A 21,603-nucleotide genomic window follows, 5' to 3' on the forward strand; every position below is an offset into this window, starting at 1 on the left:
ATTCCCTACAGTAAATCGTTAGCTGTTTTCTCTGCTTTCAGCTTTAATTGTAATATAAGCCTCTGGTTATGTACTTTATAGCATTATAATTATAACGTGTTAGCCGGGTATGCACATGATTTCTACATTAAAACCATTTTCAACTTTGAAATCTCCAGCTTTATTATCCCTTTAGCTCATTTTTAAGCCTTTTTACTTTTGAATTTAGCCATGGTTTACATTCCTCAGAATAAGGAAGGGCATAGTTAGAACCATCAATTGTTGGAACCATCAATAATAACAGCAATAACCAATGACACTACCCAAGGGTGTAACTATAAACCACAGGGCCCTAGTGTGAAAATTGCCCCAACTTCATAAAGCAACATGTCCCATAGTGCCCTTAACAACTTGTAAGTGCCACCTTTGCCCCAAACAACTTGTGAGTGCCTTTGCCCCAAGTATCTTATATGTGCCATTCTAACCCCCAAACAGGCTGCCTGTGCCATCATTGCCCTCAAGCAGCTTGGCTGTGTCATTATTACCCCAAACAATTGGTTTGTGCCTCCTTTGCCCCTTGCCTTCCCTCCAACATACATCTGACACACATAGCTGAACACACTTACACAAATGACACATGCTAACACACACACTTACTCATACTCACAAACACACTCACATTCATTCTAACACACTCCCCTTCACACCACTCATGCCAGCACACACAACTTACACATACATGCTCACACAGAGAGACTGTGGGTTTACGTTGTGCAGCACGTATTCTACACCTGGTGGTAATTACACCTGACGGGCAGTGTAGGCTTTCGAAACTAGTTGAAAAGTGCCTCAAGATTGCCGAGCACTTGCACGGCAGCATGAAAGCAAGCAAGCAGCTGAGGGAGGATCAGGAGAAGGCAGGCCTACTCCACTACTGCCTACTTCAGGATGCCTTCTCCTGCACCTCCTTCAGCTGCTTACTTGCCTTCACACTGCAGTGAAAGTGCTCAGCAATCACCCTGGACATGATGGAGCGGATCCTAGAGCAGCAGTGAGTTCTTCACTCCATGTCCTGTGAGCAGAGCATTGGGGTGTCCAGTTTATTGGGCAGATGGGAATGATGGGAGTTTGTTTAAAGAGAATTCTTTCTAAAAGCTGTTACACCCATATATTGATTTTTTTCTTCAGCAGTTCACCTGCTGACCTGCAGGTGGCGCCAACAGCTATTGACTTTCCTCTAATACGTGATTTCGCAGGACGAAGAAAGCAGGCAGATCTCTTTCACTTTCACTTAACTGGAAGTAGTTTAAGGAAAAGGTCTTCATAATTCTTAAAGCAGATCTAGTTAGAATTTCATTTTTTTCTACCTATGCCTTATTCTTTATCTCTATATCTTTCTCTAGTAGAGCTTGGCATCTTTTGAAATATCTGATCATATCAGTTTTCTGTCTAATCTTCAAGTGTCATGGGGGACCCTCCAACCTCTATCGTGCCCCCTGATGAGGAAAACTTCTCAAATGTCATCTTTAATCGAGTGGAGAAATCCTACAAGGCTAACACTGATATTTTGTGCAGCTTTATATACTCTCAAAACTTCCAGCCAAAGAAGAAAGACTGGATTGGAATCTTCAAGGTAGGGCGATATTGTTATGATTATTTATTTATTGTTTTATATAGCACCATCAAATTCCATAGCTCTGTGTTATTATTTATTATTATTAATTATTATTAACCCCTGCAGTCCCAGGGTTTTTTGGTACCTCTGCTGTCAGGGGGAGTCCAGGCTGTGATCTCCTGCCGCAAGAAGGGCAGGACGTACGGTTACGTCCATAGCGGACTGAAGGGATTAATATTGTGTGTATATCATGTACTTTATAGATCAGGGGGTCTTCAAGCAAGCTGCAGGTAGATCAGATGGAGTTGAAGGGCAAGCGTGTATATATATATATAGAGAGAGAGAGAGAGAGAGAGAGAGAGAGAGAGAGATACTTAATGCAAAGGGTTATAATTAAAAATGTAGTCAAATAATATATATTTATAAGCTGGGAAATTCTATAATAGTTTAACCTTTTTTTTTTTAATTTCAAATCTAAAGGTTGGTTGGAAAACAACCCGAGAATACTTTACCTGGACATCTGCAGCCAGTGATCAGGAAGGCTTGGAGAGAAGAATATTTTTTAAAGGTGAGAGAATTTCAGTGTTTTCGGTGTGATTATAGTTTCCAATCAGAGGGCCGTGTTTGTATTAATTGTAAGGTGGGCTCTAACCTCAATGTGGCCACAAAGTGAGGGGCGCACTCGAGCTGCCTTCTTGTGCTTCCATCCACTTCTGGAAGCGGATGTGCAATCAGTCCGGGCTGCACCCTCTGGACTTGCCCCATATGTCAGGATCCCTAATTACAGCTATCATTTCACCCTTATTGTTTGCATTATTTTGAGGTAGGAAACCCATGGATTGATACAGTAAGATTTCTGTGCTATTGTGGATTAGAAAGAAAACACAGATAGAGAGGTTGATGCTGTTATAAGTTATAATTCACTGCTCCCAGCAGTATGGGACACCCATTATTTATATTGCCCCATAAATAGAAGGCCATGGAATAAATTGCATGCTATTTCTTTGTAGCTTACTATTTGCCAAAGGAAAGTGAAAATTACTACCAGTTCTGCTATGTTGATGGAAAAGGAGAGGTGCGTGGAGCCAGCACCCCCTTCCTCTTTACTAACGAGAATAAGGAGGAGGATTGTGAAATCCTAATGGTGATGACAGAGGTATGTATTTGTCCATTATCATGGTGAGAGAGCATGTTAACATGGTTTGAGCTGAGGTGTGATGTCATATCCAACTCACTCTATTATGTGACGGTATCATGAGATCATTTTATGCTGCACCACTTGAAGCCCCTTGGGTTTCACATAGGGTTGCCAAATTCAAACAGGAAAAAAAATATTGTTGACACAGTGACCCAATGCTTGCATCACACCAACTATCCAACCCATCTACTTGATACATTGTTTACATGATGCCATCACATTCTGGCCTGGGGTTCTATTTATAAGGGCACTATGGAAGGCAGTATATGGCAATACTCTGCTGGGAGGCCTGAGGCGTGAGACTGTAGGCAAGGACCTGCATGACATGCCCAGGCATATTACGGGTTTGTTCTATATCTTGGGGCCAGGCTACTGTTATGGTAGCCCTAGACACATATTTTTGGCAATGTTGGTCTTTGGAGTATATGTAAGATTGTTTTTAGTTAGTATTCAGTGACACTAGTACTTAGCATGTGTTTTTTCAAGGATGATTTATGTTTTCTTCTTGTATCTGTGGAAACCAAGGAAGAACAGAAGATGAACACTCAACGTATTTTGGAGTTACAGGTAGACAATGCTACATACTGTACTATTGTGATTAATTATTAGAGCTGGAGAGCTAATGTGTGCCTGATGTCAAGCATGGCTTGTCAAGGATGGTGGAGGACAAGCCGATGTCAAGACAGAACATGGAAAGGGCCACTTTGTTCTTCCCCTTCCATCACTGGGTCCCTGCACATGTTCAGGATGGCATATGCAAGGACCTGTGCTTCAGTGGGCAAGAACTCTTGATGAACCGGGCAAGAGTCCTAACGTGGAGTCCTACACCCGGTTATAGACATGTCCCCCTTTCTGTCTATAGATCTCACTTTATATAGGTTGGAATGCAAAACACTGGTGGGTGTGCTGGGTTTAATACTTTGCAAGCACTATTACCCAGATATCACTATTGCCCTGGGTGCTCCATTGTGGTTTCTTTAGTAAAAGAAAAAGTAGATTCAAAATATAATAAATAAATCTAGAAATATAAATGTTTATTCATGAGATTCACGCAGTGCCTATTTTAGTAGGTTTGGGGTGGTTACTGAAGATGCTGGTTGTGGTGTAGTGGGTATATGCAGAAGATGTTTTCTTGTTATGTCATACTTGACATGTCTGTAATTGTGTCGTTTTTTAATATTGTGATCAAATGTTCTTTTTCTTTAATCTCTGGAAATAAGGAAGAACAGCAGAGAAGTGCTAAGCAGATTTCTGAGCTCAAGGTAGAACATATACGTTTCTGATACATTGTTATTATTTTTTGATTGCCTGTGCAGTGACAGTGTGTATTCTTTTTACTTTCTCATTCTCAATCTTCATTCTTTCACTGTTCTTTTCAGTTGAAAACACGATTACTCTGAGACTGCACCTTGATTTGATTAAAAATATATATTTTTTTTATATTGGAACATATAAGAGTAGGAAAAACATGATTACGCGCAGGATTTAAGGATGCCCGTTTTAGTATGTTTTGGTGCAATTACTTAAGGTGTTTTGTGATTTCTAGGAGTCGTTGGCACAGGTGCAGATAGAGAAAGATTCTCTAAACAATATGGTGTCTTCCCTCGAGAAAGAGAAATTGTCGCAGACAAGCCAGATAGAAGACTTTGAAGCAAAGCTGGAAACTTGTATGGACAACCGTGAGAAACTGGAGCTTGAGAAAAAGGTGATGGGATTTAAATGCTGGGATTCTGGAGAGACAGCAATGGATGGCTCTTTCTGTTGGTAATAACAGACGGTCCCACCACTTCTTGATTGTAGTTATTTTGCTTTCAGGAAATTCAAATCCAGCTGAATTTGGAGAGGAACAAAAAGGATGACGAGACCAAGCAGTTAGAAAAAATGAAGACACAGCATAAGTTAGACCATGAAGAGTATGTTTCGCTCGTATAATTCCGATTTTGTAATGTATTTCCCAATGCACGTTTAAGGTGCCCGATTTCTGCAGGTGGGAGAAGAACATCCAGAGACTACAGGCTGAATTGAAGCAGGTGGAACTATCCTTTGATACGTCCCTCAGGGAAAACGAGAACATGAAGGTGAGAACGGAAAATAAATCCAACTAGTGCTGCATGGTGGGTCACACTTAATCCCCCCAAAACTGTTCTATATCTTTCTATATTTGCTTACCAGACTACCAGGGCAGGTTAAATGCTGTCTGTCTGATTCACAACCTTAAAGAGGAACACATGCTTATAAACATGGGTTATCCCGCTGACCTGTGCTGGCCACATGAGGTATCTGTAGGTATATCCTAGGCTGGATCAGTCAAGTCCCCCGGTCTCTGAAAAATAGGCTGCTCAGTCCCCAATGACACCTTTTCCCTACCTTTTCTACTGAAAATACCCATTGTCCGAGATCCTGGAGGTTTCTTCGGTGATCATGGGGGTTGCTTTCTCTTTACAGTTAGAAAACGAGGCTCAACAGAAGAAAATGGCAGCGCTAAATGTCGACATGGCGTTGAAAGAGATTTTAATCTCTGAGTTGAAGGTAATGTGTGTGTGTAAATTATGTAAATGTTATGTAAATGTGCACCAAGACCTAATATCTATCAAGATATAGACATGGGTTCAAAACCAGCCTTTGGATATATTTTGTATATAAAGACGCCATTACCGCTTTATTTTGGGGTAGGGTCATTCCATGAACGAGGTCACCATATTTCTTATGATATTTCACAATATTGTATTCTGCCGTTGAAAAGGAATACTAATGTATACGACTTTATTGTGCCTTCACATTTGCAACACCATAAATTCAGGCTGAGATAAAGCAATAAGAGAAAGAGAAAGAGAATGCACATCGCGTAGCGTGGTCTGTCCAGCCAATGTTTGCACCGTACAGCACTATGCGTAATATATCATCTAATTGCCATTATTGCATTATTAGTATACAAAACATAATAACCTAATATATTCAGGCTGAATGCAAAACATTTTATCCCACAAAATAAGCTTTGCAAAATATATAGCGTTTATGAAGAACTCTAGAATTCAAACATTCTATGCTAAGTTGCTGAAGAAACCTGCAGTGAACAGAAAAGCTCGTATTTTATGTAAAAATGACTTTTTAAAGGGCGCAGCCATGACTTTTAGATGATTTATAAAAACACTTGCTTTGTTCTATGAAAGGATCAATCCCAAGATCTGAAGAAGTTCAGAAAGGAGGTAGAGACGTTGCAGGATACATTGAAAGATCAGGTAAGGAAGCGCAATAATATGCGATATTTACACTGAATAGGGTGGGATTGAAGAAACATAACCCTATGCAGAGGTGGATGACTTACAAGCCCCCTGATGCTCAGGACCCCATGAGACCCCGTTGGTTTCCCACCAAACTCACTTTTTGAACCATCCCAACGCAGCGAAAGCTTGCCCAAGCCATTGGTTATTTACCCCTGGTCTTTGGCTTACTGTTTTTTCTCTTTAAGTGTTTGAAAGTTTTTGTAAAGTTTGTCATGACCTCTTCCTACAGAGAGCTAAAGAGCTGGAGACAACCAAAAAAATGGCTTCTGATAAAGAGAAACAGTCAATTCTGGAAAAGGATCTGGATCAGCAGAAGGTAACACTTTGATCGAGTAAAACCCATGTTTGAAAGTGCAGATATAAAATATAAGGAAAAATCGGCCTAAATCTTAATTTTTGGTAATTAAATATGATAATTGTAACCTTGAACTTCCTTCGTTCCTAGCAAAGCTTGCATTCTGAATATATATTTTCTTTTATAGCTTTTAAGTGCAACGTTTGAAAAGGAAATGGAGACTCTTGTGTTGACTGTCGCTGAACGAGAAGCAGATATAAGGAAATTGCATGAACTGAATCAGGTAATGGCGCAAATGCTGGGAAACATCGTTCTTTTAACTTAAGTTCAAGGAATATTCCGTGAAGCGAGTGATAGCAATGGCACATTTTTGGGGCACTGTGCCATGGGCAGATTGGAGAGATCTGGTTCAGATCTATCCCAATTGGCACACAGTATTGAGGATGGAGGATATATTTACACATCTACACCAATAGCTTCCAACCCAGTCTTCAATACATACTAACAGGGGCAGGTGGGCAGGTTTTGGTAATTACCCTATTCTGTTCCAGTAGAGAGATTCCCAAAGCCTGGATATTGATGTGCCTTGATGACTGTGTTGAAAGCCACGCGTCTACAAGAGGAGGGCTGGTACCTTTGGGCCTTGGGGGCATGTAAAGCCATGTGGCCTTCTGCCCCCCCCGTCACTAGCACACAAACACTCTTACACACAGAAACAAGCAGAAATAGTAACATACTCATCGTAACACACATTCACGCTTACTCTGTACAGAACCTGGGTTTATATTCAGGGCAGCTTGCATATGGCGCATGGGGAACAGCCCCCCCCCCGCCTCCCAGGCCAGCCTGTCCCTGCACACATATACACCTAATGCGGCTCAATCAGTATCTGTTACAGAGGGAGAAGTGCACCAGGTGCATGTCTGCGTCTGCGGCCCTTGTGTCTAGTTATTGTATGCATGTAAGGCGTAAAAGACCGGTTCTCCATTAACTTTGCACTTTAATATAAAAGGAGCAGCTGAACAAAATTGAGAAGGAGAAAGAAAGGTTTAAGGAAGAACTGGAGAAACGGGTAAGAATGAATATACAGTGCCTGTCAGCCAGTTGTCTAGAACCTTACGATCTCCTTTAGATTGCCTTTTTGACAAATAAATGCCCCCTACTCTCCTCAGAATGCTAGCGCAGAGGAGAAGGAGCAGGAGATGAGAAACCGGTTGAAGTCTAATGAGCAGAATACGTTGACTCTGCAAAGGCAGCTTGATGAGCGGAAGGTAATATTTTGTCTACCTGCCCATGGCTACCGTAGGTGGGAAGACAGCTGCAACATCTTTTACCGATAAAGCTGACATTTTTGTTATTATAAAATAATAATAACAGTGAAAGGACAAAAGGTGGGGGATGACTACGATGCAGGGGGCTTTCGGATGGGAGTACAAGATAAAGGTGCCGTGCAGGGGCTTAAACAGAGGTTTTGGGCTGAAAACATTTTAGAGAGAGATAACTTCGCTGTGTTGTGCATTTTCTTTTTGAAATGTTCATATTGCTATATTTTGCAGAAAGAAATGGAAATGATGTCTATTGAACTCAATGACCTGCATTGTACAGTTCACCTGCGAGAGGTAGAGATTAGTGAACTGAAAGACGAACGCAAGGTAACGACGATCTTTCCTTTTCCTAACACACAGAATAGAGCATTTAAATTGTTTTTATGTGAAATCGTGCCAAATGTCTAGTAGCCAAGTATGGGGTTTCTAGCGCTTTAGGTGAAGCATGTCTCTGATACCCCCGCTCTGTGTGTTGGGGGGACTTCTGACTCCCTGGACCTGCTCCCGTGTGGCCATTCGGCGTAGGCTGCAATAACCTCGATCAGCTCGCACCCTGTATGTCTGGTGTAGATATTTGGTAGAGCTGGCGCCCCGACCAGGCCAGACACAAAGCAGGGTTTGGGGCTATTACTTAAAAGATTATACGCTGATAAACGCTGTGATTTGCTTCATGGTAACGAGAGAACAAAAATGTCTGACATTGAGCCCAATTATAGTTCTGCAGAATAAAGGCTGCTGCTTTAACACCGCTGGAAGAGAATTCAGTGAAACACCGTAAATGTTCCAAATGACTAAATACAAGGATAGACTTCTCTTTACTTCTTTTTACACCTCTACATCCACTGTGATCTAAAGTGATCCGTCCACGCAATGTCATGGTGATCCTTCTGTTTTTATTTTTGCAGAGAACGCATGAAGAGATGGATCATCTGAACCAAGTACTAAATCAGAGGTCCATGGGAACATTTTCTTCTTGCCTATCTTACAGGAACCCGTATCAAGGTACACACCGCTTTCGCCAAATAATCCAGCAAATAATCCAATAATCTGAACTGCGATTTCAATATTAATATTTCCAATATTTAAACAGTTATGTACGTTATCATACATAATATTAGAATGTACGTTATCATACACTGGGGACATACCCGGTTTAGTATTAGAATGTACGTTATCATACACTGGGGACATACCCGGTTTAGTATTAGAATGTACGTTATCATACACTGGGGACATACCCGGTTTAGTATTAGAATGTACGTTATCATACACTGGGGACATACCCGTTTTAGTATTAGAATGTACGTTATCATACACTGGGGACATACCCGGTTTAGTATTAGAATGTACGTTATCATACACTGGGGACATACCCGGTTTAGTATTAGAATGTACGTTATCATACACTGGGGACATACCCGGTTTAGTATTAGAATGTACGTTATCATACACTGGGGACATACCCATTTTAGTATTAGAATGTACGTTATCATACACTGGGGACATACCCGGTTTAGTATTAGAATGTACGTTATCATACACTGGGGACATACCTGTTTTGATATTAGAATGTACGTTATCATACACTGGGGACATACTCGTTTTAATATTAGAATGTACGTTATCATACACTGGGGACATACCTGTTTTAATATTAGAATGTACGTTATCATACACTGAGGACATACCCGGTTTAGTATTAGAATGTACGTTATCATACACTGGGGACATACCCGGTTTAGTATTAGAATGTACGTTATCATACACTGGGGACATACCCGTTTTGATATTAGAATGTACGTTATCATACACTGGGGACATACCCGTTTTGATATTAGAATGTACGTTATCATACACTGGGGACATACCCGTTTTGATATTAGAATGTACGTTATCATACACTGGGGACATACCTGTTTTAATATTAGAATGTACGTTATCATACACTGAGGACATACCCGGTTTAGTATTAGAATGTACGTTATCATACACTGGGGACATACCCGGTTTAGTATTAGAATGTACGTTATCATACACTGGGGACATACCCGGTTTAGTATTAGAATGTATGTTATCATACAACGTATGAAGCTTTTTACGGCTACTTATCAATCTGTCAAGCTTAGCATGTAAATGGTACTTACTAGGAGGGTTTTTTGGTAGTAACTTAACCTCTTAAACGCTGCTTGTGTTTTGCAGAAGAAGGCTTGTGGCCCCTTGTCGGAGGTGTAAGTATGAAACGGGCTCTGTGGCACACAACAAATTGTAACTGTAATATCTAACTTATTGGTAAATTGCCAACATATACTACTGTATATAACTGTACAAAGCTTAAAGGGGGTTCTGCATCATTGTAAAAAACACCCTTACTTTTCCAGCAGGAGAGGCAGCCTGACCTGGAATGTCCGATATGCAAGGAAAAATTTCTGGGGAGCCAAGAGCAACTGCTTTATGATCATATGCTGTGTCACGAAATCGAACAGCATGATTAACCGGAGCATAGCCTTTTGCTTTGATTATATGCGAAGCCACGACAGATTACATGATTGATTCTCATTTTTAAAAATAAGTGCAATAATCATCTCTAACAATGGTTTTATTATATGCCATAGCATTACCAAATACACATTACATGTTAAAGAATAGGCAGACATGCTACGTGAGAACATTTAAAGCTTGCAACGTATGAACGTAGATACATTTCTGTCCTTTGTTTTGAAGCCTAAGTGATTTTTCCCTTTATAGAGAGTTTGTCGGTCCACGAGATACAAAGTAAAGCCCAAGGGCTGAATCCAGTTTGAGCTTTTGCAGCAGAGTGTGAATAGGTCACAAAGAGTATGAGTTGAGGTAAGCAGAGGAATTGTGATACTGGTGTCAAGGCTGGATTCCCCATAAGGCAGAACTTCCCAGGCCAGGCTATCTGGAGCTCTCCCTTTTCTGGTGGAGCGGCTTTGCAAGGACCAGGCCTAGACGGCCCCATAGGCAGATCTAGCTCCAAACGGTATTGAGTAGGAAGTGAAGTGGAGATGGCTAAACATGACTCCATCTGCACTGTGTAATTAGGTGTGTTGCTGTTTTGTGTGTAGTGTTTGCGCAAGTTAGTTAAGGTGGGTATGGGGGGCCCTTTGCTTTATATGTCCCCTAGATCAAAAAGGTGCCAGCTCTCCCCTACTAACAGGGTGGGCAACTTTGTAAAAGTGAAGTCAAAGGCAATCAAAACATGGTAACCAGCTTTCCCCTGCAAAGGTTATTTGCAGATCAAGAGTTAATGAGGCCTTTTGGCCAGTAAATGCACAGGATATCCTGAAAAATGACCTTGGCTTCCACAGCGAGAAGCAGATCCAAGATCGCAAAACTCACATTTAGAGAGTTTTACTGGTAAAAATGTTATTGCAATTTTAGGAAGTTCCTTTATGTTCCTTTATGTGCTCCCACACGGTGGTCTCAGAAATAACATAGGCTATACAGCTACATTAATATACGGTACTTACTATTTTCCTCCTTTAATATTTAAACAGTGACACTTAGCACATCGCTCTACGTACGTGTCTTCATATAATTATATGGTAAATAGCGAAGAATTCTTAATATTATTTACAGAGGTGGATACATCTGGAGTTTACTCGTTTCTCTTGTCAGACGTATTGTTGCTTTTTATGTCACCACCCTTCCTGCATCCTCCTCGCAAGCTGAACCTTAGTTTACCCGAGATCTCGGTTTCAGAGACAGGACTACAGCGACACTTAGTGGTGAATGGATAGAGACAGAAAGGCTCTGCTTTTATGTTTTCTCCCTTTTTTTCTCTAATCCATCTGGAGCCGTTTTACCGTCTTCACAGTGGAAGCACCAAAGAGTGGACTTAATTTAAAGAGTCGTCGAAGCCTTAAGTGATGTTTTTCATTCATCTCCGTGACTGAACCCAAACTTACCATTGTTGAATCAAGACAGCGATTAATAAAAAGGTTACATTGTAATTAATTGCAAACGGTTTCTACTACGATTTAATGGGGGGGGGGTTGCAGAGAATTTATACATTTAACACATATATTCTTGACCATTCAAAACTTTGTCTACAAATGTTTGAATACAGTTTGAATATTCTCTCCGCAAACTGACAGTGTAACCATAGCACAGCTTAAGTTTGTGGTTTTGTTAAGAGGAAGCATTGTCGGTCGTTCTACTACCTCTGTTTTATGGATCGAAAGTGAAGAGGTGGGGCGTAACAATCCTTGGACCTTCTAGAAAGCTGTGTTGAGCCACCCATGAATGAACCCTGTTTTTTGTTCTAAATCCTCGTTTTGTGACTGTCTTCTTAAATGGTTTTGTCTCCTATGAAAAGGAGCACAGTTTAGTAATATAGAAATACGAGACAGGTTTTACATGAAACAATGTGAAGGAAAACAGAGGAACGACTGTTCCACCTTCCAGGTTAAGGAGAAGTACCCAGGGAAATAAGACTCTAAACCATGAAAGAAATTGGCAATAGATTTCAAGACCGATACACTCTCCTTATTACTGAAGCAATTATAAGCCTTCAGTACTTGTGCCAGATAAGGGATTTGTTACTTTACTTATCATAAAAGTACCAGATGGTACCAAGCAGGAGGAAGACAGGGCTGTTAATTTACTAGAAGAAAGTGATATGAAAGCCCTGCACGGAGAAGGGAAGGGTGTGGGGCAGGAACCCAGAAGGGGAAAAGTCCTCTACTGAGGTCTATATTTGGCTCCTAACCTCACAAAACATACAGAGATTGTGATTGATATAGAATATTTACTAAATAACAGGATGATTTAGTAAGTAATAAATTGAAAATCGTAACATTAATCAAGGCGGTAAACAAACAACCTAAGGGTAATGCGGTGCGCTCGTGAAAAAATAAAGCCTGTTTTATTTCTTTGTAAGCACGTTTTTGGATTTGTTCTGACCCGATTGAGAAATACATGTATAAACACTAGTATTTGCAGTTTCACTCATCGCTACGCACCCTATCACTATATCTCCATGAATACACCACATAGACTTGGATTAATACACTAAATGTGGGCAAATTCCACTGATTTGGTATGGCTCTCCTAGTTATATCACAGACTTATGAATTATGAATTATAAAATTAGATTCAAACTGTAGCTTTTAGCAATGAGGAAGCAGCTAGAGGGATTCTGATTATTCAATTTCAAACAACAAGAAGAGGTGAGGAAAATATAAACAAAAACAATACGCAGTGCAGACATTTATTATATTGTCACCCAGATTTACCAGCCTTAGTCTGTAATCTAACAAAATGTTTCAGATAATTCTGAATTTAGGATGTACTTTAGTCATATGATATGTTTAATAAAGAACTTAAATTATGTATTGTCCTTTTAAACCACAAAAAGCTATATAATGCGCCAAACAAGTAGTTCATTTTCTTTATTTTCCTTTACGGCATGACCTTTTTACAGATATGATTTCAATGTTCTCCAGATTAAAAAAAAAAAGACAAAAAACACCAGATCATTTGCAGGTGAATTTATGACCAATGAAAAAGTCCAATATATGTTTAAATTCAATACACTGCTCATCCACCAAAATGCTTTACCTGCACATTATTTTTTTACCATATTGTTTTGTTTTAATTGTTTGACTAGCAGTTTCATAGTTTGTATTTTATGCTTCTGTCTTTGTGCTCGTCTTGTTAAACGTCTTATTTTCTTTTTAAGCTTAATGACGGAAGGGCTCAAACTAGAAAAAGGGATATCTTCCAGTTCACTGCAAGCTACTGAATACGTGTGGTCAATGTGGTCTTCTGGGTTATAGGATTCCGAATGTCCATTCTCATCGTCAGAGTCTATATCCTTACTTATTTTTTCTGGCAGTTTTCGCTTCCTCTTCTTTGAATTTTTTCTTGAGTGGACACTTTTTTTCCCACCTCTTTGCAAAGCATGAAAGACAGAAGGCACTGCGTCCTCTCGCAGGCGAGGAAATAGTGCTCCTGGGAGTAAAACAAAGTCATCTTCAGTAAAATGATCGCTGCAGAGCGTATCAGATGGTTTCCAGTTCTGATGTTGAAATGCAGCGACCCATTTGGAGAAACGTTCCCGATCTTTAACCGGAAAACTGTTTAAAGATAAATAAAAAGATTAGCATCCAGATATTTTATAGTTAAAACCTTTAAACCTTTCCATGTCATTTCACTGTATGGGGGACAACACAGAACTGACTGATGAGCCATTTTTTAAATAACTTTAAGTAGTTAGATAAGTATATAAAAGTAGAAATCCATATTAAGCAGCAGGCTGAAGAGATTTACACGCACATGGATCCTGCCTTCTCTACTGCAAGCGATTGTGCAGGGGTATGGGATGATAGCCCTGCATCACTAGTGACAGAGCAGCCAATGAGGAACCTGGGAAGAGGAGAACTGAGCAATGTATAACTCTAGATGTAATACCTGAAAAACTGTTTCCCGCTTTCTTTAAAATAACGACTATTACAACCGCACGCTGCACAAGTCATTGGTATTTTCTTCTAGACCGGAGGTTTTCTAAAGCAGTAGAGAAAAAAAAAAGTATACAAGAAAATACAATATATCACAAATTACCATTTCACACTCCTACTTACATCGCAATTGATTTGAAACATCTTAATATTTTTAGAGATAAGCATCTGTATTATTGTTATTATTTATTGTTTTGTATAGCACCATCATATGGGTAGACAGGACATAACAAATAGTATATAACATAACAATTTGACTGAGACAACAGGTGAGGAGGGCCCTGCGCACAGGAGTATAGTACGCATGTTTGTGTTAACTAGATTATTATTAGTATTATTTTGTTACTAGAGTCCAGCTTTGGCTGAATAAAACCGGATTCTGGTGCAGTGTTTATAAAGGGTGATCTTATCACCATAGCAACCAACCAGGCCATTACTTAGGTTGCTATGGTAATAAGACCACATTGCAGGTATTCCACCATAAACACTTTCTATAAATAACCCCACTAGCATAGCATGCAAGAAATCTAATATCAGTGGAAAACATCTTTATATTATAGAAGCAGAAGCATGTCGAATAATTACACAGGAAGTAGAATCAGGAATGTAACAGAAACAAAATACACAAAACGTTTTCTCCATAACTGTTTTATAGTTGGGTAACCTACGGAACTATAGTGAATACTAAGACTAATCTATTTAAAAGACATTCAAATACAGTAAACATTCATCAACATTTTATATTACGTACGCAGAAATAAACAAAATCCTCTTACAAACCAAAAAAATGGCTGCATGTCGTCCTAGCGGGAACGGTTTTGTTTTACGGTGCGTATTTTTAAAGAATCAATTCAACTTCCGTCGGAAATACAAAGAGACACTCTGGTACGCGCTCCATGGTACTTACGCTAAGCTAGGTTTCGTCTTCCGTGAAAGAGAGTGCTAGGGGGTTTTATGACAGCGACAGCCTCTCTATCCTCCAGTCTCGTTGCTCCGGAGTCCCGGAAGTGAGTGTGAAACGGAATGGCGGAGAGTCCGGCAGCCGAGGCGATCATTCTCCCGGGTGCGACGGCAGCAGGAGGTGGTTTGGTGCCTCACCTTACCGGCCTTCATCCGCCCGGGACATCGCATTTGGCCACGTCCTCTGTGTGGGATCCCACGGCTAGTACGGACTGGGATAACGAGAGGGCGTCAGCTCAGTGTGTGCTGAGGATCAAACGGTGAGCGGCTGTCCCTGTCAAACCGCAGAATACACCGTGCCTGATTATCATAAACTCGCTCAGTGTCATACCGGCCCGTGTCTGTCAGAACTTTTCGGTGCACGTCCATCAGATAACCGGGGCTGTGAGGGGGCTTCGACTGATTACTAACCGCCCATAATACTTGGTTATAAGAAGCATCTTTCACGCCAAAAGGTTTCACTTGGACCCAGATTCTGAATGCTTCCTTCTTTGTAAGCTGATGTGAGCAGGGCCCTCGTCACCTCATAGTGTTAGTGCTTACGCCCTGTGCAGAGCTGAAGAGTATAATGGTGCTAAATAAATCAATACATTTCAGGCATAAATGTAAATCGGCTTCACTTTTCCCGTTAATGTGTGAATGCCAGCCTCTTGTGTCGTGTCATCACGCCATGTTTTGACAGGTGTGTCTGTTGGAGCCCCGACAGCCTCTTGTGTTTCCCGAGGTGGCATTGGGAATGTGCAAATGCTTGCGCAAGCAGTGGCCCCAGCTTTGCTGCCTGCGTAGAGGTGGGCCGCAGCTGGGGAAACTCTTGGTTTCTGTATTATGTATTTCAATTGTTGGTAGAAGTACGAGGAAACAAATCGTACCGGGTACCTTACTTCCTTAATGTTTTAAAGTTTTACTTTTCATGTTTCCAAGAAGATGAAAGCTTTTCTTTCCCTTAAACCCTCTAGGGATATCATGACCATTTATAAGGAGCCTCCCCCAGGAATGGTTGTGGTGCCAGATCCTCATGACATGACAAAGGTACTAGTACAAAATCCATGGAGGGAGAGCCCTAGCTCAACAAATTGGGGTTTTCCTCTTATAAAGGGTAGTGGCATCAACCAGTCAAATCAGTCTCCTGTTTTGGGCCATTAGCCACACCTAAGAAATAATCATTAGTTGGGTGAGGGGGGTGTATGTGTGTGTGTATATATATATATAATATATATATATATATGTGTTTATGCCTTAGGTCATTGCTTCCTTATGTCCCTGAGTTGTCAATCACTGTTGTAAATTATCGGCACAGCTTTGCTGTTTGCTTAGTTGAGATGATTAATTACATAACCGATGCTCTATTCTTGTCAAGTGCGTTAGTGAGCCTCTTATTTTGCAGATTCATGCTCTCATCACAGGCCCATTTGATACACCTTACGAAGGAGGATTCTTCTTGTTCCTGTTTCGATGTCCACCAGATTATCCAATTCACCCACCTCGTGTAAAACTGATGACCACTGGAAACAACACAGTGAGATTTAACCCCAATTTCTACCGCAATGGCAAAGTCTGCTTAAGTATTCTTGGGTAAGGACATGTAGTGTTAGAGCACACCAGAAATGTCCTATATGTAGGAAGAAATTGTGATAACCCTTCAGTGATGTGCAATACGTTTATGGTTTTATTTACGTTGATGTCCAAGTTCATCATTTTGGAATGTAAAGACTTTTTTTGTAAAAAGATCAATTGAAATTACTAAGGTTTGAAACCTTAGTTTTTTGTCCTAATGTGCAAATTTGTTTTCTTGTTCAAATACTAGAACTTGGACTGGGCCAGCATGGAGTCCGGCACAGAGCCTGTCTTCAGTACTTATATCTATTCAGTCCTTGATGACGGAGAATCCTTATCACAATGAGCCGGGATTTGAGCAGGTAACTAGCTGCCTTCGGGTGCAGTGGGCTCAGCATCAGCCAGAGAGTTATTAGTCATCTGTGTAAAAGCCCTGGGTTGTGACTTGGTTAAAACTGAGGGAAGTAAACCCCTAAACGCTATTTCTAGTTGTTTCAGAAATGCAAAAATAAATTAGTGAATCGCACGTTTTAAATAGGGACTTTCAGCACAGCTTTTAGCCCCAAAATCAATTAACCCATTCACTCAAAGTCCCTTTGGACAGTCCTTAAAAGCTGTGCCAAGATGCACATTAGGGGATATTAGTTTCAGTGTTGTTCCTATGAAAACATTGTAGATGGGGTGAGAGGGAAGCTCCATTACAGAACGATTTAACCTTTTCTGTATGTTTTTCTCTTTTTTAATATTTTAAGGAAAGACACTCGGGGGACAGTAAAAACTACAATGAATGCATTCGACATGAGACAATTAGAGTGGCAGTTTGTGATATGCTGGAGGGAAAATGCCAATGTCCTGATGCCTTAAGGTTTGTGACTGTTTTTTTTTTTTTATTATTATTATTGCTTGTAATTAAGCATAGAGCTCAGCATATGTGCTTCTGCTGTGTATGCTGAGTGTGTGCAGAGCAGCAAGTGATTGGATTGTGAATATTGATTGTGATATTTTCAAGGTATATAGGATGTGATGAATGGCCTGTTTACGTTGATTATATGTAAGGGGATTTAAAATGTACCTTTTATTATTACTAGATAATATAATCCACAGACACAGTGGACAAAATGATAATTCTTGCATATCAAAAATCTTTGTAAATGTCATGTGGGGTATAAACTGTTTTTACTCGAGGGTATGAAAAAACCTCAATGGCCTTTTCATTTTGTCCATGATTAAATACGGGTTTGGACAAATATTTCAACCTTACTTAAGGTCTGACCCCAACATTTGTTTCTGCTTGTTGCAGAACCTAAACATAGTGGAAATTGCCTTTGTTTTACAAAAAAAATAAATCATCATGGTAAACAGTGTCGCCGACCGGAACGACAGGTTGTGTATCGTTTAGATCATCTGACTTTTGCAAGAGTGAACCATATGTACTTAAAACCTTAAGGTGTTAAAGGAAGGTTATACACGATGTTCAGAAAGGTTAATTATACAACTGCATTATACAACTTTTTTGTTTGTTTGTTACAGGAGCGTGATGGAAAAATCATTTATGGAATATTATGATTTTTATGAGGTGGTTTGCAAGGATAGGTTTCACCTACAGGGACAAAACATGCAGGTAATTGTTCTCTCCCTTGTGACAGGAATGGTATGAAAGCATTATTTATTCACTAAAGTTTTGGGTTTGTTTTGTGTCATATTTTCAGGACCCATTTGGGGAAAAACGTGGTCACTTTGATTATCAGTCTTTGCTCAGCCGCTTGCAGAATATAAAACAGAAGGTTCGAGAGAAACATCGAAGAGAAGCAGTGGACATAGACTCTGACTCCAGCTCCTCCGAGGCAGAAACGGACACACAGGGAAGCTCAAACCCCTAAAATGTTTGTAGCGATGTAACTGCCTGATGGATGCTGTCAGCACAGACAATGTTAGCAGAGTACAAGGGATCTTGCTTGACAAGGATGGACTTTGGTACACAAAGCCACTTTACTTTGGCTGCTGTTTTGGAGGCAGGTTAATGAATTTTGCTCCCTGTAAGTACAAACGGATAGGAGATATCCTGTGGGATCTTTATTGCATCATTGTAGAGAGCACAGAGCTCTGGTTCCTGGATCTAGCACGAAGACAGCACTTTCCGTCTAAGAATGAAGATTCTTCCTTCGTGGAATGGCCAATTACTGGTCCAGATAAGCCAGAGTTCATTAATAAGGGAGCAGAAGTAACCCCATCCATAACTCCCTCCTATAACACGATTGGCCATTTTAAGTTTCAGAAGCCACTACCTTTTTTATTATTATTTAGATTTACATGCTTTCCACCCCACAAAATGCACTTTCTTTTACATACTGGGCTTTGTAGGTGTTTCACATATTTGCAATAGGAATAAATCAAGACTTCTTCGGAATATCTCTTGGTTTCTTTCGCTTGTTAATATTTTTGTTTTACCTGTACGTTAGCAATTACCGTTTACTCTGCTTTTTATAACCAAGAACCTTGGGGCAAAAAAAGTCACAAGTGCATTGCTATTAGATCTGCTGAAATCCTTGTTTAAGTTTCTGGAATCATTTGTCTTCTGTTTTTATGTGAATTGGATTGTTTTGCTTATGGTCAAATCACAATAGTAACTTTTGAAATATTGTATTTAGTATTCTAAACATCCACTTTGGGAAATGATATAGATAAGAGACATGTTTGGCTTTTTTTTTTTAATATGTTACACTGTGCCCTATTTCTGACATCTGACAGACATATCTTTTCTTTTTTTTTTCTCCAAAAAGCCTTTTTTGAGGTAGGGAGGAGGAAGATAAACCAAGACAATCTTATTAATGACTGAAGTATTCTTGGGCTCTACATGTATAAAGGTGAATTTGGTATTTTGAACGTGATTAATGTTTGGCTTAACTAGTGCACAGCAGTCTAATTTCAGCACATGTAAATGAGCTCATTAGAAAATATTGTATTTTTTTTTATTTTTAATAAAATACGGTACTTGCTGCTCTCTGATAGTTAGAATGGATTAAATCTCGTAATTTCGTGCATGCGTCGGGTTCTGGTTTGCGTGGCAGTTTTTTATGCAGGTGATATTTCTTGGGCATGGCGTTTTTGATCGAGAAATCACTTTCATAAATATTGAAAATGACTGAACGGAATTGATCATGGTATAGTACATGGGTTTCACTCCCAAAACCATGATTTGGGGTAAGATGATATTTCATTCGCCTCTGCAACATCATGCGTAATGGGAGTCATTGTTCTGAGGTTCTTCTGTAGGATAGGCCAAGCTGCTTCTGCACAACGTGGAATCGGTTCTGTTGTGCTCTTTACTATTTTGCACACTAAACTATACTAAATTTAGATATTAATACTGGCTAGGACTGTTTTGAAATCATTTGTTGTGGAGACGTTTTAAAGATGCTGTTCCATCTCATCTGCTGTATTTAACACTTGTATCTAAATGCAGCATGTCCGTGAATTTCCTAGAGTACCTTTACAAAGGCACCAGGAACAAACCAAATGCCACCCTTAACTTAAAAAAATATCTTAATGAGGAAGAATAAGTGTGCAGATCATGAGAACAGAAAGGCGAGATACCTGTTGCCAAGGTCTACACATGGTGGGTTACGTCTACATATATTGCATATTTTTATCTGCTTTAACAGCCTTGCATTGGTATTGTTAGTGAACTGCAAGATACAATAATTGGTAAAAGCACCAGATCTGCTTTGAAGCATCATTAATGGTAAGTGTTAAATGTTGGGAATTGTTTTTACATTTAGATCTCATACTGTATATGGAAACATGGCAGGGCTTTTTTTTTTAAAGGAAAAATATGTGTATTTCATGATACAGCGATTGGGTCATTAAAATGATCATGCTTATACTTTGTGTTTATTTTGTTGTGTATGATCGTTGCCTCATCCCATTTTGTAGCCTTAGCTATAAACATTTTTTTTTACTTGTATCGTCAGATTCCTAAATCTAGTTAGAATCGCCACCATACTGGGAGTATCATCGTTTCTCAGATTTATTAAACATCAATTATTATATAGTCTTCCCTAAAACCAACAGCCGAGACGCTGTTTCTGATTACCCATCGCTATCAAATAGTACTGTATGCTGAGCTTACTGCATCTGGAAATCTTCCGATATTTTATTTATAGAAAGTATAATACATTGCTTATGATTCAAAGAGCGCTCCTGCGTATCAAACAGAATATTTAACATATTACTCCAGAATGATCCCAACACTTTATACCATTCATTGGCCAGATGTATATGTGGACCAGCTGTCACTTAGGTTGTGCCACCACCCTCCTAGCCAAAACGAAAACTTTTTTTATTCAATCCCCAAGTTGTAAATTTATGTACTATTGCTAAAATTACTTTGGTTGAAGCCCCCCCCCCCCATTTTAACTTGGATTTTTCCCCCAATACCACCATTTGAGATTGTGCCTGCTCTAGCCTTTGCAACCATTCACTTTTAGTGGAAGCATTTACTATTAGCCTAATATAACATTATATATATACATAGCCTTATTGGTCCAAGAAAAGACTTTAGTCAAAGGTGATACCTTTTGTCGGCGTTATATATACAGCCAGCTAGGCTTTAACAGCCATCAGAAGAAAGAGGTAACAGTTCTGTTTCTTCGGGTCTTAAAAGCTCGGCTGACTCTACATCTTTTTCTACGCCTACCTAATAAAAGGTATCACCTGTGAATAAAGACTTATCTTCTGGCAAGATACACAAAGATATACTTGTCAATATATGCACACCTAAAACATTCCAGGTAGAGATTCACAGGTAAGGAAAAATGCCTGTCAATCTTTGATTCCTTATATTACGGTTACATGGGCTACCTGCCTAATATACAGTATTAGACACAGGAGTTGTTGTGGGGTCCTGGGTTT

The 21,603-nt window shown here is 39.8% G+C and overlaps 3 protein-coding genes across 6 annotated transcripts; 2 read left to right on the top strand and 1 right to left on the bottom strand.

The window, feature by feature from the left end:
- The first annotated feature begins 1,248 nt into the window (after nucleotides 1-1,248).
- CALCOCO2 (calcium binding and coiled-coil domain 2) lies at nucleotides 1,249-10,339 on the top strand. Its single transcript, XM_053453116.1, has 18 exons — nucleotides 1,249-1,612; nucleotides 2,075-2,162; nucleotides 2,605-2,750; nucleotides 3,318-3,359; nucleotides 4,013-4,054; nucleotides 4,339-4,497; nucleotides 4,608-4,705; nucleotides 4,780-4,870; nucleotides 5,238-5,321; nucleotides 5,963-6,031; nucleotides 6,306-6,392; nucleotides 6,559-6,654; nucleotides 7,384-7,443; nucleotides 7,544-7,642; nucleotides 7,928-8,023; nucleotides 8,602-8,698; nucleotides 9,896-9,924; nucleotides 10,075-10,339. The coding sequence occupies exons 1-18, from the start codon at nucleotides 1,445-1,447 to the stop codon at nucleotides 10,186-10,188; spliced, it is 1,665 nt and encodes a 554-aa protein (XP_053309091.1). The 5' UTR covers nucleotides 1,249-1,444; the 3' UTR covers nucleotides 10,189-10,339.
- A 2,641-nt stretch (nucleotides 10,340-12,980) lies between these two features.
- LOC128471243 (THAP domain-containing protein 1-like) lies at nucleotides 12,981-15,106 on the bottom strand. 4 transcript variants are annotated; one of them, XM_053453138.1, is made up of 3 exons: nucleotides 15,086-15,106; nucleotides 14,132-14,224; nucleotides 12,981-13,797 (listed from the first exon to the last, which is right to left on the bottom strand). In XM_053453138.1, exons 2-3 carry the CDS (start codon nucleotides 14,194-14,196, stop codon nucleotides 13,287-13,289), a joined length of 576 nt encoding a protein of 191 aa, XP_053309113.1. In that variant the 5' UTR covers nucleotides 14,197-14,224; nucleotides 15,086-15,106; the 3' UTR covers nucleotides 12,981-13,286. The 4 variants fall into 4 exon arrangements, with proteins under 4 accessions (XP_053309113.1, XP_053309109.1, XP_053309110.1 ...); XM_053453134.1 differs by lacking the exon at nucleotides 15,086-15,106 and adding an exon at nucleotides 14,959-15,039; XM_053453135.1 differs by lacking the exon at nucleotides 15,086-15,106 and adding an exon at nucleotides 14,955-15,031.
- Nucleotides 15,107-15,113: 7 nt separating this feature from the next.
- Nucleotides 15,114-18,574, top strand: UBE2Z (ubiquitin conjugating enzyme E2 Z). Its single transcript, XM_053453119.1, has 7 exons — nucleotides 15,114-15,398; nucleotides 16,095-16,167; nucleotides 16,523-16,710; nucleotides 16,943-17,054; nucleotides 17,445-17,557; nucleotides 18,223-18,313; nucleotides 18,402-18,574. The coding sequence occupies exons 1-7, from the start codon at nucleotides 15,202-15,204 to the stop codon at nucleotides 18,570-18,572; spliced, it is 945 nt and encodes a 314-aa protein (XP_053309094.1). The 5' UTR covers nucleotides 15,114-15,201; the 3' UTR covers nucleotides 18,573-18,574.
- Nucleotides 18,575-21,603: the final 3,029 nt, after the last annotated feature.

Source organism: Spea bombifrons, chromosome 13 (assembly GCF_027358695.1).
Source record: "Spea bombifrons isolate aSpeBom1 chromosome 13, aSpeBom1.2.pri, whole genome shotgun sequence".
Classification (NCBI taxonomy): domain Eukaryota; kingdom Metazoa; phylum Chordata; class Amphibia; order Anura; family Pelobatidae; genus Spea; species Spea bombifrons.